The sequence below is a fragment of the Oncorhynchus nerka genome, linkage group LG3, assembly GCF_034236695.1.
Source record: "Oncorhynchus nerka isolate Pitt River linkage group LG3, Oner_Uvic_2.0, whole genome shotgun sequence".
Classification (NCBI taxonomy): domain Eukaryota; kingdom Metazoa; phylum Chordata; class Actinopteri; order Salmoniformes; family Salmonidae; genus Oncorhynchus; species Oncorhynchus nerka.
Window position 1 is genome coordinate 14,466,900 of NC_088398.1, and position 19,109 is coordinate 14,486,008.

Consider the following 19,109-nt stretch of genomic DNA (forward strand, 5'->3'; position numbering starts at 1 on the left):
GAAATAGCATTGTATCTGGTCAAACACCATTTTTTCCAGAAGTTTACTAAGGGTTGGCAACAGGCTGATTCGTTGGCTATTTGAGCCAGTACTATTCTTGGGTAGCGGAATGACTTTAGCTTCTCTCCAGGCCTGAGGGCACACACTCTCTAGTAGGCTTAAATTTAAAAGATGTGTCAAGTAGGAGTTGCAATTATCATCTGCTATTATCCTGTAATTTTCCATCCAGATTGTCAGACCCTGGTGGCTTGTTATTGTTGATAGACAATTCTCACCTCTTCCACACTGACTTTACGGTATTCAAAATAACTGTTGTCTTTCATAATTTGATCCGATATACTTGTGTAGTGTCAGTGTTTGTTGCTGGCATGTCATCCCCAAGATTGCTTATCTTGCCAATGAAAAAGTCATTAAAGTAGTTTGCAATATCAGTGGACTTTGTGATGGAGTCGTCTGATTCAATGACTGAAGGAGCAGAGTTAGCTTTGTTTCCCAAAATGTAATTTAAGTTGCCCCAAAGCTTTTTACTAACATTCTTTATTTGTTTCATAGTGTAGTTTAATTTTTATATAGTTTAGTCACATTTTCTTAATTTGCAGTACGTTTGCCAATCAGTTGGACTGCCAGACTTAATCACCATACCTTTTGCCTCATCCCTCAACCATACAATTTTTCAATTCCTCATCAATCCAAGGGGATTTAACAGTTTTACAGTAATTTTCTTAATGGATGCGTGCTTATTAGTAATTGGAATAAGTAGTTTCATAAACGTGTCAAGTGCAGCGTCTGATTGCTCCTCATTACACACCACAGACCAGCAAATATTCTTTACATCAACAAAACTTATTGTAAGAACTCGTACACTATATTAGGCCCAGCCTTTGGAACTTTGGTTTTCATAGATATTGCTATTATATTGTGATCACTACATTGTATGGATTTGGATACTACTTTAAAGCACAAATCTGCAGCGTTAGTAAAGATGTGATCAATACGATGATTTAATTCATGTACTGTTTGTAACTACCCTGGTAGGTTGCCTGACAACCTGATCCAGGTTGCAGGCACTTGTTAGAGTTCAAGGTTTTTTCCTGAGTGGGCAGCTTGATGATAGCAAGTCAATATTTAAAAATCACCCAGAAAATATACTTCTCTGTTGATATCACATATATTATCAAGCATTTCACACATATTATCCAGATACTGACTTAGCACTTGGTGATCTATACAAGCTTCCCACAAGAATGGGCTTTAGGTGAGGCAGATGAACCTGTAGCCATATTACTTCAACAGTATTTAATATTAAATCATCTAAGCTTTACAGGAATGTGGTTCTGAATATAGATCGCAACATCGCCTCCATGGGCTTTTCGGTAGATGTTATAACCATGTATTCCTACCGCTGTATCAAATTATTATCTATGTGAGTTTCAGAGATAGAATATGAAATGTAATCTGTTACAAGCACGTCATTGACTTCATGGACCTTGTTTCTTAGGCTGCATATGTTAATATGGGCTATTTTATTAGCACTTTCCTGTGTTGTTTTTAATGCTTTACTGAGAAGCTTGTCGAGGTAGACTTACTCAAGTTATTTACATTGGAGCGGAGAGTGCAGGGTGAGCTGCATAAAGTGGTCTTCCTATTATTGCACACCGCCTCAGTGCTAACAGTGTAACTCTGGTTTACAGGCTCATGGTGACTGCTTACAATAGCTGTAGGATAAACAGATCAGATGTATTTGGGACAATTAGGGGTACATAAATTACTTACATTGTTTGCCAATGCCAATAAGATCATATACACTTGATGCAGCATTATGACGATTCATTGTCACAATGGTAGGGATTAACTGAGCTGGTCTTGGTTCATTTACCAGTCATTGTTTTAACGCAGCTTTGAAATACGTGGACAGAGTACAGGAGCCAAGATGATTTGGATGGACTCCGTCATTCCTGAGAGTATCTTCTGCTTCCAGAAGGTGTCAAAGTTATCAATAAAATTGACTCCAGCAGAGCTACAGTAGTCTTTTAGCCATATGTGTATTGCCAGCAGTCTGCTGAATCTTTCACACCTGCGGCCCAAGGATGGTACTGGACCTGAAATGATTGGCCGTTTTTGGGAGTCTTAATGCTAAAATCAGTTCTTTAAAATACATTTTTAAAATGTTCAGAGCTAGCCCTCCTGATGATGTTTGACCCCACATGGACTACGACAGTGACAGCTCTGGGCATCTGTGGTAGAACAGACAGAAGCAGCCTTATGTCCTGTACTCGTGCTCCTGCGTAGCACAGGGTTTTTGCCTTGGAGACCGAGATGTTTCTCACCATGAAGCTGCCTATGATGACAGCTGGTGATGTTGAATGGGCCGGTCTCTAAGGCAGCCTTACGGTCTGGTGAGGCTGGGAGCTCAGAGGATCTGAACCCGAGGTAGAAGCCACCGGAGAGTGAGACAGAACCGAGGACGAAGACGCAGGTACCTCCGGATTTGATCTTGATTGAAAAGCCACCAAGGACCAAGGTGCTGGAACCTCTGGATCCAGGGCGGCAAAGCTGTTTTTGGTCCGTGTCAGTTCCGGGTTCAACATCTCCATGGAGACCCTCGTTGCCAGAGGACGCCTTCTTCGACTTCCACGCCGAGTGATGTACCTCCATGGCTGGTTGGTTGGGTTGAGATCAGCTCTGTTCAACCAGGGAAGGGGGAGACCCCTTCTGGGATGGAACCCTGCCTAACACCAGCTGTGGAGAGCCGACACGGCAGCAAAACTTCCACCAGACCAGAGCGGCGTCCAGCTACTGGGGAGGAAGGAAAAAGTAGGTGGCCGTGGGTTCTCCAGTAGCTTATGTAAGTTTCCTACTTGTTTGCTGAGAGTAGCTACTTCGCTCCTGTAGTCCTCCGCAAGCAAGCAGTTGCTACATTGAAAGTCAGCGCGGTCCACATTGTCCCGGAACAAAGCAAAGTAAACACAGCTCCTGCAATGCTGGAAACTTTCAACGGCGGCCTCTATTTGAGTCCGCCGAGCCAGCTAGGCTTCGCGTCTCTCCCCCTATACGGAATCTGGCAGGATCCCAGGAGATATAGCGGCGCTCACAAAAATGTAGCCCAACAGAGCCGCTAGCTCAAAAATAACATAAAAGTATATAAAAACAGTCGGCTTTTAAACTGAGGTCTTTAGTTCAGGTTTCAGCGCTCGACAACATACTTCGCGTTCTAGTGACGTGCTGTTGCTACATGACACCCCTACTCTTACGATAAGTGCCATGGGATCTTTAGTGACCACAGAGTCAGGACATCCGTTTAACTTCCCATCCCGAAAGACAGCACCCTACACAGGGAAATGTCCACAATCACTGTGCCCTCGGGCATTGGGATATTTTATTGTTTTTAGACCAGAGGAAAGGGTACCTCCTACTGGCCCTTAATTTCTTTGGGGTAGGGGGCAGTATTGGGTAGCTTGGATGAAAAACGTGCCCAAATTAAGCTGCCTGCTACCCAACCGTAAAAGCTAGAATATGCATATAATTAGTAAATTTGGATAGAAAACACTCAAGTTTCTAAAACTGGTTGAATAATGTCCGAGTATAACAGAACTCATATGGCAGGCAAACACCTGAGAAGAAATCTGAAGTTTGTAGTTTTTCAACTCACCCCCATTGGAAATAGTGGGATATGAGTTGTGTTTCACTTCCAAAGGCTTCCACTAGATGTCAACAATATTTACAAACTGTTTTGAGGATTCTACTCTAAAGGAGAGGCTCATAAGAGCTCTTTGAGTGAGTGGTCTGGCAGAGTGCCACAGCCTCGGTCTGGCACGCTCACGCGAAAGGTAGCTACGTTCCACTTCATTTGTACAGACAAAGGAACGGATGGAATATTAATGAAGTTTTATGTCAAAAACATCCTAAAGATTGATTCCATACTTAGTTTGGCATGTTTCTACGGGCTGTAACGGAACATTTTGAACTTTTTGTCCGACGTTCTGCGCGACCTGAACGCGCTTTTGGATTTGCTTACCAAACGCCCTAAAACAATAAGATATTTGGACATAACTGATGGACATTATCAATCAAATCAAACATTTATGGTGGAACTGGGATTCCTGAGAGTGCATTCTGATGAAGATCAAAGGTTAGTGAATATTTAAAATGCTATTTCTGAGTAATGTTGACTACCCAATATGGCGGGTATCTTTTTGGCTGCTTTGTTGTCTAAAGGCTGTACTCAGATTATTGCATGGTTTGCTTTCTCTGTAGTTTAAAAAAAAAATCTGACACAGCGGTTGCATTAAGGAGAAGTTTATCTAAAGTTCCATGTATAATAGTCGTATCTTTATCAATGTTTATTATGAGTATTTCTGTAATTTGATGTGGCTCTCTGCACAATCACCGCATGTTTTAGAACTACTGAACGTAATGCACCAATGTAAACTCAGATTTTTTATAGAAATATGAACTTTATCAAACAAAACATACATTATTATGTAACATGAAGTCCTATGAGTGTCATCTGATGAAGATCAAAGGTTAGTGATTAATTCTCTATTTCTGCTTTTTGTGGCTCCTCTCTTTGGCTGGAAAAATGGCTGTGTTTTTCTGTGGCTTGGTGGTGACCTAACATAATCGTTTGTGGTGCTTTCGTTGTAAATCCTTTTTGAAATCAGACACTAGCTGGATTAACGAGAATTTTATCTTTAAAATGGTGTAAAATACTTGCAAACTTGAGGAATTTTAATTATGTGATTTGTTGTTTTGAATTTGGCGCCCTGCACTTTCACTGGCTGTTGCGGGGGGGGGGTTCTGCTAGTAGAACGGGGTTCCGCTAGACATGTTAATGTGATTGGATGTTAATTATTTGACTAGGCTACCTGTATTTGACATTGTGTCGTTATTTCGCTGAACACTACATGGTTTCATTCCATTTTTAGCTGTGAAACGAGGCTACTTAGGCGAGAAAAAAAACTCACCCAGATGTTTAGCCCCATTGGTAAATTAAAATGCACCGTTTGAAAATGTGAAATCACTTTTATTTGGCGTACCCCTGACGGCATTTCGCGTACCCCAGTTTGGGAATACCTGGTCTAATCTAAGTCCAGACCTAATTCCAATTGAGTTGTGGTGGCAGGATTTAGCAGTTCATGCTTGAAAACCCACAAATATCGCTGAGTTAAAGCAGTTCTGCATGGAAGAGTGGGCCAAAATTCCTCCACAGTGACGTGAGAGACTGATCAACAACTACAGAAGCGTTTGGTTGGAGTCATTACAGCTAATGGTGGCACGACCAGTTATTCAGTGTAAGGGGGCAATTACTTTTTTGGGGGTTGAAGATCTGACAATTCAGTATCAAAAATATGCAGAAGTAGAGAAAATTATAAGGGGTAAATACTTTTTCACAGCACTGTTCACTAACAGTGACTAAAGGTGGCTGATTGAGCAAACAGTTTAAGTGTCGTTTGTCAGATTTAAGTGACTCCAAAAGGGCAAAACTGTTTGTCTAATCTGAACTTAACTGTACCTTTGGGAGCTGCCCTCTTCTTTTTGCCTCGTTTCTGCCTAACTGCCTTTCTTCTGGCTTGTCTGCCTTCCAATACCAGAAAACAACCTAACAGTGCTCCACATGTCAATGGACTAGTAACTCACTCTTAAAATGGCTATCAATCAAACTGAGGTGAAAAATAATAGGTTAAGACACCTGTATGAGAAAACTTCAAATAGAACACACAAATATCAAAGCATATCACTCATAATTCAATTAACTTACTTTGATTGGTGTCCTCGTCATTCTCATGTTCAGAATCTTCATTGTCCAGTCCCAGTTCCAGAATCTCTCGGCTCCTGTGGGGTAAACGAATATCATTAAATCACACGGAATATTTGACATGCTGGTCATTTTCTAAGGGGAGTCAGTGGCTCCTTCTCAATTAGGCTTTCCTTGATTCCCCACGTCCTCGCTTCCTTCTCAAAAAGCATTGCAGAAGAAGCCAAGGTCAGAGGTGAGGAACCATGTAGGAATGGAGAAAAAAGTTGAGAAAGAGTCAGTGTAAACATGTCCATCCATTCCAGGGGAGTCAGTACCTCTTGCGGTCCATCTGTGTTGTGTCCAGAGTTGTCTGCTGGTTCATGGCTTTGATCCAGTAGATGAGGGCCTGGAAGACGTAGGCCACGTGTTTGAGAGAACACACATCCAGCACAGGCAGAACGTCAGAGTGCTCGTCATTATGGGAACGCATCAGAGACAGGGCGTAGTTCAGGAAGTCACCCCGCGCTGACATCATCCCCTGATGCACTGTCAGCAGAGTTGCCGCACGCCTGGGAGGAAGGAACACACACATCAGCGACTTGAAATATAATCCATAAACAATTGCAAACTAGTGTGGGCCTATGAAACACTGCTGATTGCCAATAACAAATTCTACTATTTTGGGTTACACTTATTTTACCCAGACCTCCGTCCCTCCAAGGTGCGGAGGCTGGCTTCCTCGCGGGCGGTCATGCGCTCCCTGCGGGCAGAGTGCTGCGAGGCGTGGAGGGGGTGGGATGGGTGTCCGGGGTCACCCGCTGAGGACAGGGCCGAGCCGTAACGCAGCTGAGCCTCTGTAGAGTCCATGATGGACACCATCCAGTTCCACGTAGGGATCAGCTTGTCCTCAACAAAGTTCTGGTGGTTTAACAAACAGATAAGCTTGTTTCAGTCAGAACGTCAACAACAGTAGTGTAAAAGTCCAATTTCATCTCCACAAAACGGTTAGTCACTTTATTCAGAAAGGTGTGGACAGAATAATTATCCTATAAAATACTTCCAGAACCACTTTGTTGACACTAACATGTGACCATTGGTAGGTAACATAATGCAATGTGATCTGTGTGTGGGTCTGTGTCACCTGCAGGTTGACAGCGTCCTGGTAGGTGAGTTTGACTGCAGCAGGGTACTGGGAATAGACCAGGTGGTTGTACTTGGGGATGAGACTCATCAGGTCAGAGATCTGTCTGATGACGATGCTGTAGGCCCGGGCTAAGCTGGAGGCTGACGTCAGGTAGCTGGACGAGTTGGAGGCCTCCAGAGCTGCAGCCGCAGCGGCCGCACTGGTGCTGATGGCACTGCTGCGCCGCAGGTTGGACGGGTCGATGTAGATCAGACCGGTGGAGCTCGCTGCTGGGCACAGAGACATGAGCGTCAGCACAGACAGACCTCACCAACATAGTCCCCAGCAAAACATAACACCAAAAATGTCCCACTGACTCAGTCCAATATTCTCTTGCGATAGAATGACAGACAAAAGACATACAAAAAATCAATACAAGACTGTCCTAAATGCAGTCCATCTCAGATGTGTCAATATGAGAGTGGTGGTGCGTACAGCCTAGATTGTGTGTGTAGTAGTTTTAGTGCTGACCAGCGGGGGTGGAGGAGCTGGAGGGGGCGCTGCCCGTGGCTCTCTGGCTGGGGGTGTTTCGTACAGCCCACTGCATGGAGCGTGGCGCCTGGGCAGCACTGTTGACGTGCGAGGCAGTGGTGGTCCTCTCCAAGGGCTCATCCAATAGAAAGGTCTCCTGGTCCACGTCGTCGCTCTGGCTGCTGCTGCTGTCCGAGTCGCTTGAGTCGTTGGACTGGGAGTCGTCCTCTGAAAAGAAGGCAGGGACACTGCTGGCACCTTGGTGGAGAGGGATGGGAAGACGAAGGGGGATTAGGGAGAGATGAGTGCGAGTGGCTGCTCACCTTGCCAGGTAGCAGGAGTGCAGGTTAGTGTTCCACACCACTGCCATGTTATATTGAGCAGCTCAACTCAGCTTAAACAACGCTGCTTCTTGTTGTTCAAATTAGGCTAAAGTACCACAGTTTCACCAGGGTGCAGTTTTTAGAAAGGTATTTTGCCTATTGCACAGGAATAAACGCATAAAAATATAACAGAATTATTGGCTTTAATTGGGACTCCTGTTCTATTCATTCTGTTTCCAGCTATGCATTTAATCCCATCTGATGGGCTAAATCCAGATCGATCACTGAAAAACTGGGCCCATCATAGGTTTTTATTTCTATTGTTGGTCTTATTGAGTGATCTTAGTAGTGTCTGACGGGAAAATACACCATTATAAATATTTCCAGACTTTTCCATATTAAAAGCAATTACAACCACAAACAAAGAATCAAAGGCAAAATGTAGATGGACACAAGGGAGGAACCCCACACCAGCTAGCAAGTCTAAAGAAAGTGAATAGATTGTTATTCAGGGAGAAACACCAACAAGACAGTTAGACTTGGGAGTAAGATATTATTAGTTGATGAGAACCATGGTGATATGTGAGATGGAGGGCAATACTGGGTGAACTCCTTAGGATAAACTGTGTGTGCACCTCAAATGTCACTTTAGCCCTGACATATTATGCATTGTAGTAAAAAGGAGCCCATACCAGCATTTTGAAAATATTCTACATCCTGCAAATGAAATACATTGAGTAATGAACCCTAGTAGTAGACTAGTTGGCCTGCAGTCTTAAGCCATGTTGTCAATAGTGGTAAGAACAATGTGACCTAAAAAATCAAATAAAAAGAATAGGGCCTCTTCCCTTTTACTAGCTGGTGTGACGGCCAGTCAAGACTGGTGATAATGAGACAGAAAAATAGTTAGTCCGCCTGAACAGCAACTGAATATTAAAGAGGGCGGTGAGGCAGAAAGCGATTTCCATTTAGCAGTCTCAAGAACTCAGGTAGGATCGTTAAATGAGGTCATTTAGATGGCTGGCTGGCCAGTGGCCACATGACATAAGAAAATAAACCAGGGATTTAAATTTAATTAAAATGACAAGGACTTAAACTAAAATGTGAATACAAAAGATAATGGTGGGAATTATAATACCTGCTTCGGAGCCAGCAGTTGCTGCGGTGACAACACTCCTCCGCCCGCTGGCATTGTCCTGGTTGCTATGGTTACTCTCGCTGTCGCTCTCAGTCTCTGCGGCAGCCAGCAGATCCAACTCCATGTCACTTCCTGGAGAGGAAAGGACATAACCCTCTTCAACCACCATCAGCATCATCACTGTCAATAATTAGTAGAAAGGTTGTAAAATTCTACCACATTAGTGGTAGGAAAAAAAAGGAGTCAGTCCAGTCTAGGTTCTCACCATCCTCATCATGTTCATCATGCTGTCCCTCTGCCTCAGTGTTCTCCTCTCCCTGTTCTCCATGTTCCTCCGGGTCTTCATGGTGATCCTCCTCCCCGGCAACGCCCTCGACAACCTCCACCTGCCACAACAGAGGTAGACGGTTGGGAATCAGTACCGAGAAAGCAAATGTCATCAAGTGTTGGGTTCAATTCCATTTCAATTCAATCAATGTCAGAAGTAAACATGAAATTCTTACTAAACTGACAGCAACCATGATTACACCCAACACTTTGATCTTTGCCCCCCCCCATTGATGTTCCTTTTCTAGTGAGACTCTTCACCTCTTCAACATCAGCAGACACAATATCATCCTGCTCCTCATCTCTCCCTCTGACCGGCTGGGACTGGCTGCTGCGGCGAGGCTGGGGGTTCCTGATGATGTAGGACGATGCAGTCTGACTAGAACTGACACACACAGGCAAACAAGACCATTTGAGTTAACGCCAATGTTTAAATCCAAGCCACTTTAAACCAATTTATACATATACATTTATACTTCCCTAGATTATATTTTCCCAGAGGAAGGTCACAAAGACCTCCAAATCAACAGAGCTGGGGAACACAGTCTGCATGTCTGTCTGTGCGAATGCAGAGTAAAACCACTCACTTGCTGGACTGGTCTGGGGAGAGTCTTGGTGGCAAGGGTTCCACAGAGAAGAGTTCCTCGCTGCCCTGCACGGCGTCGATGCTGGTGCTGGCCAGGGTGAAGGGGGCGGTGGGCCGGGCGATGCCCATCCTCACAGGCACGATGAGGGACTCCGCCACGTTGCACAGCTCCTCCACCGCATAGGGCAGCAGGGCCTGGAACACACGCCTGCACTTCCCAATGGGCTGGGGGATGAAGTTACTGGAAGAAACAACAAGAAAGGAGATTAGATGTCAACTGGAAGTATCAAATCAGTCCTTGCTGCTATGTTTATATTCACCTAGGAGTGGGGAGCAGTACAAGACAAATAAAATCTGTTTAAATCCACTAAAGGGCTAGTTCAGTCCTTTAGTTTAGGTGATTTTAAAGGACTGGACTAGCCCTTTAGTGGATTTAAACACGTTTGATTTGTCTTGTACTGCTCCCCACTCCCCGCTCCCCAGCCCTGTACAACAGGAAAATGCAGATCTGGATTTGGTACTCATACTTTTTCTTTTTGGATGAAGCCATCTCGACGCTGAGGATAACAAACACCCTGGCCACAGAGCGCAGGAACCTCCTGGTGACGACGATGGCCTCCTCTCTCCGGCCAGGAGTGTACTTGTTCTGCAGCTCCTTCACCAAGGTCCCCAGTAGGGTGTCAATAAACTACAGGAGACAACAGAAGATTCAGAGACGGTTAGCTAACACACAGACCAGACCACCTTCAAGGTTGACTCCACATAGTTACACCTAGAGGGATAATGTTGCACTTGCCACATAGATAGGAGGTAGTGTACCCTCTGGGCAAGTTCCTCTGACCCAAATTAAATTCTCCAATGAAATAGGAGGAGTCCAGGGCTAGGCTTAATCTGTGTGAGAATCCGACCCAGAGAGAGGACTTGCAACAGAAGATGAGTGGTGCGTCCTGTAGGTGACTCCTGAAGCTCTGAGTAATTTAAGGGGGGGTGGACTGACCCGACTTACTGTAATGTCAGGGGCACACTTGACGATGAGGCAGTGTGTGAAGCAGTCCAGGCGGATGGTGCCACTCTGCTGGTTCAGGTATACCTGCTCCTCTGGAAGAAGATGGGCGATATGGCTGCTGGCACTCAGCCTGGAACACACAACCAGGACACCAGAGTTAAAGGTGACACTACTAAGAGGACTCGTAACTGGTAAAACAGCTGCTCATCCGATGAGGTACATTTCAGGAAGAAAATGTGCGTGCTTGCTTCCGTAACTATTTTAGACAGCTTAAGTATAAATTGGAGGGATGGACAAAGAGGTTGGAGGGATGGACAAAGAGGTAGGAGGGATGGCGGGATAAAAGAGAGGTTGGAGGAATGGACAAAGAGGTTTGAGAAGTGACACTGAGCTGGTGAAGGCAGGCAGGGCTAGAGAACTCACAGGTCTTTATTCTCCTGGGATCCAAACATTATCATGGACTTGAGAGCATTCCAGTCCTGCAGCACCCTCTCCAGGGCCAGCTGGGCGAAGCGTGGAGGTTCCAGGTCATGGTCCGGCATGTCAGAGTCTGACACACAGGGAGGACAACATAAAAAAACTATTAGAATTGTCTCTTAGAATAGATGTGACATAAACATTGAGCCATCATGCTAGATTTTCAGTGTTGCTTGAAGTGAAACCAGGCCTGACAACAGTCGTAAACCTCCACCCACCTTCAGCATTGGCAGCCTTGCGGTTCCTGTCCTCTCTGATGCGAGGGGGCCGGTACTGGCAGTGCTCCACACTCTGCCTAGCAACAGTCTGCACCAGGAACAGAAGGATATGCTCCCCCCTGTTGGCCGGCCAGCCAGAGGAAAAACACATTACTAAAGCCCCTGAAAAAACACCTGACAGATTGAATGAAAACAACCAACATTGGATTTAAAAGCAATACATGTTAACACTGAACACAAAATACAGCCTACAGTCACAGTCAGTGTGTTTACCGGCTGTTCGGACTGGTGACCAGGTTAGTGGTGGTGAGCAGTCTGTACAGCAGGTCCAGGCGAGCAGCTTTCTGTCCAGCGATCAGCGTCTTACACTTACACTTTTCCCAGCAGTCACAGTACGCAGTGGGAGAGGTCCTCTTGAGTCTGGGGAGAAAGACATTAAAGGCCTGGTGCAAATCCCCTGTATCAGATGCAGTGATGCATTACAACAGTATAAAACCGGGATGTAAGTAATAAAATCCACTAACACCAGGATGAAGAGTGAAGTACATACTTGCAGTCGTGTCCTTTGTGACACACCCTGGCACACTCAGTGCAGCAGCAGAGAGACTCCAACAGGCCGCAGGTCCGGCACTCAAAGATATCCTAGATGGACAGAGAGAAAATGGTCAGCAAAGATTCCCATCTGTGAAAAGGCAAATCAGTGCAAACAGGTGACTCATTTGTTGTGCGTGTTGCATTGTCCTCCCAAGTGACCCACCCACCTGGTTGATGTGTTCAGCGCCTGTCCAGGTGAAGCTGCAGGTGTCGTTGCAGCAGAGGACGTAGAGAGGAGAGTCGTCATGGTTGGTCCCCGAGGGACAAATCATCTCCATGAACACAGAGTCTGCATCCACCTTCTCAGTCATGCCGGGGTCTCCCACTACACAGGATTTGCAACAGAACATTAAAATAGATTTTTATTAGGTTATTAAGTTTAGGTAGTCATCTCCCCATTAAACAGAACATGTATAATCACTTCTTCATGTATAAATTCATGACTTGTGTTTACATCAACACGTAGGCATTCATATCCATTAGTATCACTGCCAAAGTCTCCTCTTTCTCAACCAAAGACAAATAAACAGTGCAGTGAGTGATGTACCCTTGGCCATTTTCTGCGCAGCCTCCAGAACAGTAATGGCAGCTGGGTAAGCTCTCCCGCTTACTGCCAGCATGAACGGAGTCATTCCACGGGCATCCCTGTCAAATACACACACACTCTTTAGAACATCAATAATAATGAGAGCAATAGTTCAGTATTTTAATGAAACAAGGCATTACTGTGTTATAAAATGAAAAAGCTTGCCCAGACCCATCGGCCTTCCCAACTCTCAATCTCCCTCTCAATCACACCTGCCTCTATCACAAAGAAAGTACAAAAAAATGGAACGTTCCTGCAGTTTTTTTAAAGAAAGATGAAAACAAAAACAAGAGTCTTACTTGGCAGAGAGCAGCTCGCGGAGGTGTGGCCTGAGAACCATGCTGTCACACATCAGTTTGAGGATGAGGTGGGCGTTGGCCTTGCGGTCTTTAGACTCCACCACCGAAGACTCAGAAGGGCCTGTGGCAGGAGGATGGAACAGGTCAGAGACATTGGGGAGAGTTGGAGAACAATAGGGTAACCCCAACTAACTCCACATCTGAGCATGTATGGTGGTATAGTGAGGAAGTAGCTAGCCATTGGTTGGTTCCAAATGGAACCCTATTCCTTATATACAGGCTCTGGCCATAAGTAGTGTTCTAAACAGGGAATTAGGTGACATTTAGTATCACACAGGCTAGGTATTTGACCTGGTACAGTGGTGGAGTAGCTAGCTAGGTGTGGTTGTATCTAGATAGGTATCTAACCTGGTATAGTGGATGTGCTGGGGCCCTGGCTGGTCCCTGTTGAGGCTGTGGTGAGAGATCCCACTGCAGGGGCCAGGATGAAGTCTATGTCACCGTCTGGGTCCATGGGAGGGGGGTCAGGCACCCAGCTGGGAGGGGCGATGGGTGGGGACACGGGGTCCTGGTGGTCGCTGGAGGAGGGGCCGGATTCGTGACGACCAAGCCCCGCTGCTCTCAGAGAGCGCCTCATCATCTCCCTCAGACGCAGCCTGCGTCAGACAGAACACACTTACCAGGTTACATGAGTGGTGGAAAGACAATAGGACTGACATGTAGACATAAATGGGCACCAAGATAGTGTTCTTGGTCTCAAGTGTCTTAAATGGCATCCTGATAGGGTTTCTAAGAATGGAAAAAAAGGCTCAGCCAATAGGCTCAGTAAAATTATTTCACTTATTGTGCATTATGGAACAATCAGTTAGTATAATCCAGTTCTTCAGTGTTTCTCATCATGAACATGTTGCCTGAAAGAAAATGGTCAACTTAAAAACTTGTATAAGTTAGTTACCCTCTGCTGCTAGAAGAGCCCGTCCTGTTCCCAGAGCTGTTGCTGGACACCACAGAGATTGCATTGGCGATGGCCTCCACTGCTGACAGTCTCTCTGCAAACGTATTCCTCTCAGACCGTTCAGCTTCTGGAAAACACCAGCCCAACAGTTACCACACATATACACACACAGTGAGATGAAGAAATAATGGAAGTCAAATGGGAGATGAGAAAGATAACACAGAGGATGCCTCAAAACTGACACTGTGCCTTTGGAGAGTTCAGGAGTCTTGACGCTGGTGTAACCTCACAGAAATTTCAGATTGGAATATATTGTGCTTCAGGTAGAACAGGGAATCCAGTTAACTCCATTTGTTGAATTCCATCTGCAATGTTTTATCTCGCTGTATACACCACCCAGCACTCTAGCCGTGGTTTACCTTCCTCCTCCTTGGTCTCCTTGTTGCTGACGGGGAAGCAGACTGAGACACAGGCGTGGAGGATGTTGCGGTTGCCGTCGCAGCGGTGGCCCAGAAAGGAGTGGAGAACGTGGGGACTCTGCTCCAGGAGAACAGCCTGCTCCAGGTTGACCAGGTACTGACGACAGGCCTCAAAGTCACAACGCAGCACGTGCTGCATCAACGTCTGCTTCTGGAAACACAAGTTTAACAAAGTTGTTTAAAGTGCATCAGCATCTCAATATACTTTACAGCGGGAATAAAAAAAATGCAAAATACAAAAGCATTAATCAACAGAATACAATAAGGGAAGGTTTAAGGTTAAAAACATAATTTTCCTTGGCTAAAAAGCACATCCAATGTAGAGCCTAAACTCAGGAAAAAAAGAAACGGCCCTTTTTCAGGATCCTGTCTTTCAAAGATCATTCGTAAAAATCCAAATAACTTCAGATCTTCATAGTAAAGTGTTCATCGTAAACACTGTTTCCCAAGTTTGTTCAATGATCCATAAACAATTAATGAACATGCACCTGTGAAATGGTCGTTAAGACACTAACAGCTTACAGACGGTAGGCAATTTAGGTCACGGTTATGAAAACTTAGCACACTAAAGAGGCCTTTCTACTGACTCTGAAAAACACGAAAGAAAGATGGCCAGGGTCCCTGCTCATCTGCGTGAACGTGCTTTAGGCATGCTGCAAGAAGGCTTGAGGACTGCAGATGTGGCCAGGGCAATAAATTGCAATGTCCGTACTGTGAGACACCTAAGACAGCGCTACAGGGAGACAGGACAGAGAGCTGATCGTTTTCGCAGTGGCAGATCATGTGTAACACCTGCACAGGATGGCAACAACAACTGCCCGAGTTACACCAGGAACGCACTATCCCTCCATCAGTGCTCAAACTGTCCGCAATAGGCTGAGAGAGGCTGGACTGCGGGCTTGTAGGCCTGTTGTAAGGCAGGTCCTCACCAGACATCATCAGCAACATCAACCAGCAACATCGTCGCCTATGGACACAAACCCACCGTCACTGAACCAGACAGGACTGGCAAAAAGTGCTCTTATCTGTTTCGCGTTTATCGATGAAAGAATGAACATTACACCGAGGCCTGTACTCTGGAGCGGGATTGATTTGGAGGTGGAGGGTCTGTCATGGTCTGGGGCAGTGTCACAGCATCATCAGACTGAGCTTGTCGTCATTGCAGGCAATCTCAACGCTGTGCATTACAAAGGAAGACATCCTCCTCCCTCATGTTGCTCATCCTGACATGCCCCTCCAGCATGGCAATGCCACCAGCCATACTGCTCGTTCTGTGATTTCCTGCAAGGCAGGAATGTCAGTGTTCTGCCATGGCCAGCGAAGAGCCCGGATCTCAATCCCATTGAGCACGTCTGGGACCTGTTGGATCAGAGGGTGAGGGCTAGGGCCATTCCCCCCCAGAAATGTCTGGAAACTTGCAGGTGCCTTGGTGGAAGACTTGGGTATCATCTCACAGCAGGAACTGGCAAATCTGGTGCAGTCCATGAGGAGATGTACTGCAGTACTTAATGCAGCTGGTGGCCACACCAGATACTGACTGTTACTTTTGACTCCCCCCTTTGTTCAGGGACACATTGTTCTATTTCTGTTAGTTACGTCTGTGGAACTTGTCAGTTGTTGAATCTTATGTTTATAAATATATTTACATGTTAAGTTTGCTGAAAAGAAACGCAGTTGACAGTGAGAGGACGCTTCTTTTTTGCTGAGTTTATATTGAGCATGTTTTTTTTGGTCCAGAAGTAAGCTCAATCTAGGGAAACCTGCGAAAATGACGATCCTCCCAGTAACAAATTGACCATACACTAAATAATCCCCTTTGCGCTAGAAATAATATCACATTTTGCTAACCTCCACAGCCAATATGATAATAGCAGCTTTCTTCTTGATGGTTGAGTTGGTGGGGAGGTTGGCCAGGGAGTGCACCCCCATGCCCAGGCTGGCGATGGGCGGCAGGTCCAGCCACTCAGGGTCTCGGATCCCGCCCATACAGTCTTTGGCCATTGGGTAAATTGTGCCATTTCCATCCCGAAGGATGACTGGGGAGTCCTGGAAATAAAATGGTCAAAATGTGCTTAGAAAATAGGAAAATGGTTGGATATGCAATTGCCTACACAACCTTTTCGCGATACATGAAGCATGGCTATATTAGAAAAGGTTGTATTGAGTAGCGGAGAGGTGCCGACCTGTCCTGCGGTGAAGATTGCTACATTGCGTTCACTCTGCCCCAGGAAGGCCAGGTTACTGGTGGGGAAGTTATTCTCCTGCTCTGCTTTGCCTGTGGCCAGGTCAAATATACAGTACCTCACCCAGTTACCAGTCTTCAGCACTGCGTGGACTCCTGAAGGGGCAGACAACACAGCAAGTCAGAAATACACACAGAATTCATTCATATCCACACTTAAAACACTCAATACTACATTATCAGCATTCAACACCAATATGAATTACTTCATTGTATTGTTTTCCAGATGTCTTACCTTTGGAGTCAACATTCACAGCCAGAATCTCAGCCTTCTCTGGGATGCAGAGTTTTTTAGGTGTACGCTGGAAGCAATCTGGAACTTTAGGAGTTCCACCAGTTTTTACCACCTGTTGATTAAACCAGGCACCAGCTTTTAGACAAACATTTATACAACAGATGTAATACTACAATGACAGATACTTTTATTGTAAAATTGCACTTAGATTGATTAAATAATTGCACAAACATTAAACCATCACTGAAATAACACATTTGTATGGGAGTAATAATAACTACACTATACTGTTATAAGTATGTGAGTGTAAGTGAGCGTCCAATAGTCGTACCTGTAACTCATCTATTCTGAGCAGCCTACAGTCCTGCAGCAGTGAGGAGGGGTCAGAGTCAGTGATGGGAGCTGGAGCACTAGTCTGACTCGGCTGTGTGCTCACGCTGCTTGATGTCCCAGGAAACTTCACAGCTACATACGCACCGTCCACTTTCAGCACCTGAAGTTAAAAGACGGAGCTGTTGCAAATAGGGCCGTCGTGAAGACACCACAATAACACAACGAACAGACAATCCACAGGATACAAAACATGATACTACGGCTTTGAGTTCTGCTCTTAGGCATTTCTTTACATGTAAATGAAAAAATCTGAAAAATAGACTAGAAGGTTTTTAGAAATAACTATCAAATGTGATAAATCAAAATATTTTAGTGTTAATAAAAACAAAACAATGGTGTCTATCACCTAGTCTGCCAGAGAGCATTAGGGTCTGGTCCCTTCCTGTAGCCACACCCACCTTTCCCACAGGGACATTTTTAACATCCTCCACAAACACCACTTCCCGAAGAGGCCACTGCTCCTCGTTCACCTTCTCCTCCTCTTTGGGAGCCGGGGTCGAGCGTCTTCGTTCTGTAAGGGCAGAGAACACGCTAGGATATTCATACAACAGCAGACCAGGGTTAACAAACATGTAAAATACTCGAGGTGTGCTTGATTTAGCTTGTCCACTGTGCAAGGTGGGCGAGGTTTGCACTTTTAGGACTATTCTATCTGGGTTCCATTGTACCATGCAAGCTAAATCAATTGCAGCACAAGCATTTGACGGAAGTATTTAACCCAGGTCTCGTAAGCAGATACAGCAGATTTCATTATCAGATACAACAACTAGAGAAAAACTCAAAATGCAAGCAAAATAATAATAATTGAGACCTGCAATTGCCGCACCATCTGTTTCAAAGGCAAATGAGTCATGGCAATATTAGAGCGAGAGAGGTGGTTATAGTATAGTAGCTAGTAATGTGACGTACTGTAGGGCAGCGAGGCACTGCTAGCGATGGAGGAGGTGTCACTGCAGGTGGAGGCCGGGGAAGGAGGGGGCCCCATCTCAGTCTTTACCAACTCCGGCTTGCTCTCCGTTCTAAGGCGAGAATGGGTAGGACTGAGTTCATGAGTGTTGGAGACGAGTGTCTTTGATTTAGATTTGGAGTGGCTTAGAAGGGAACAAGCTGGTCTCAATTCACTCCTTACCCCTTCCCGTGGGCCTAACCCTTTGATATTTGCACATCTGCAAACAAAGAAGGGTTAGGGCCAAGGGAAAAGGGCAGGGAGCAAATTGAGATCAGCTGCTCTCTGAAATGGAAGTTAACTCACTTGATCTCCTGTGTCTTGGTGGTCTTGTCCATGTTCTTGAGGCTCTCTGGTGATCGCAGCTGGAACCTGCAGCTGTCGTTCATGTTCCAGACAGACTCGAGGAGCAGTCCCACCTTGGGGATCCCAGCGTTGACAGAAAAGGCAACAGCACCGGCGTGGTAGAGGGGGTTATTCCTCAGGCACACCTGGAGAGAGGACACAAACACCTGTTCACATTCGTTCAAAAGCAGTGTACGAGTGTACGCAACAGACATCCAACCGGATTCACAGGTGCAGAGAACAAAAACATTTCAGGAAAAAGGAACATTTATACACAGGGTTCTAATGGTCCCATAGTCTTGGTTTTATGTTTTAACGTTATGTTTTGTCACCTGCGTTCCCACGGTGATGTTGGGTATTGAGGAGATGCCGGCACTGGACTTTGGCTTCTTGTTCTTGGCTCTAGCCTTTTCAAGCATCTTTTTCCGTTGACTAAAAGGCACAACACCCCTGAGGAAACATTTCAAAACATAAACCACCTGATTAACCTTCTTGTACGCATAGACATCTCAAGGACCGAGTTCTACATTTGCACTGGACATTTGAGTAGAGCGAGGGCCTCTGGCCAG

General features: G+C 45.4%; 1 protein-coding gene across 1 annotated transcript in view; it reads right to left on the reverse strand.

Moving 5' to 3' along the window:
• Window positions 1-19,109, reverse strand: part of LOC115102228 (E3 ubiquitin-protein ligase UBR5-like) — a 42,348-nt gene that overhangs the window by 11,753 nt on the left and 11,486 nt on the right. The window contains 29 exon segments of the mRNA XM_065008718.1: window positions 5,759-5,832; window positions 6,073-6,306; window positions 6,444-6,655; window positions 6,879-7,147; window positions 7,392-7,649; window positions 8,853-8,984; window positions 9,118-9,238; window positions 9,441-9,564; window positions 9,767-10,006; window positions 10,293-10,453; window positions 10,772-10,901; window positions 11,195-11,321; window positions 11,467-11,585; window positions 11,740-11,886; window positions 12,017-12,108; window positions 12,228-12,385; window positions 12,608-12,705; window positions 12,946-13,066; window positions 13,354-13,601; window positions 13,901-14,027; window positions 14,320-14,530; window positions 16,228-16,425; window positions 16,563-16,717; window positions 16,857-16,968; window positions 17,188-17,349; window positions 17,648-17,760; window positions 18,159-18,268; window positions 18,502-18,686; window positions 18,873-18,990. Coding sequence (XP_064864790.1) covers window positions 5,759-5,832; window positions 6,073-6,306; window positions 6,444-6,655; window positions 6,879-7,147; window positions 7,392-7,649; window positions 8,853-8,984; window positions 9,118-9,238; window positions 9,441-9,564; window positions 9,767-10,006; window positions 10,293-10,453; window positions 10,772-10,901; window positions 11,195-11,321; window positions 11,467-11,585; window positions 11,740-11,886; window positions 12,017-12,108; window positions 12,228-12,385; window positions 12,608-12,705; window positions 12,946-13,066; window positions 13,354-13,601; window positions 13,901-14,027; window positions 14,320-14,530; window positions 16,228-16,425; window positions 16,563-16,717; window positions 16,857-16,968; window positions 17,188-17,349; window positions 17,648-17,760; window positions 18,159-18,268; window positions 18,502-18,686; window positions 18,873-18,990 — 4,556 coding nt within the window.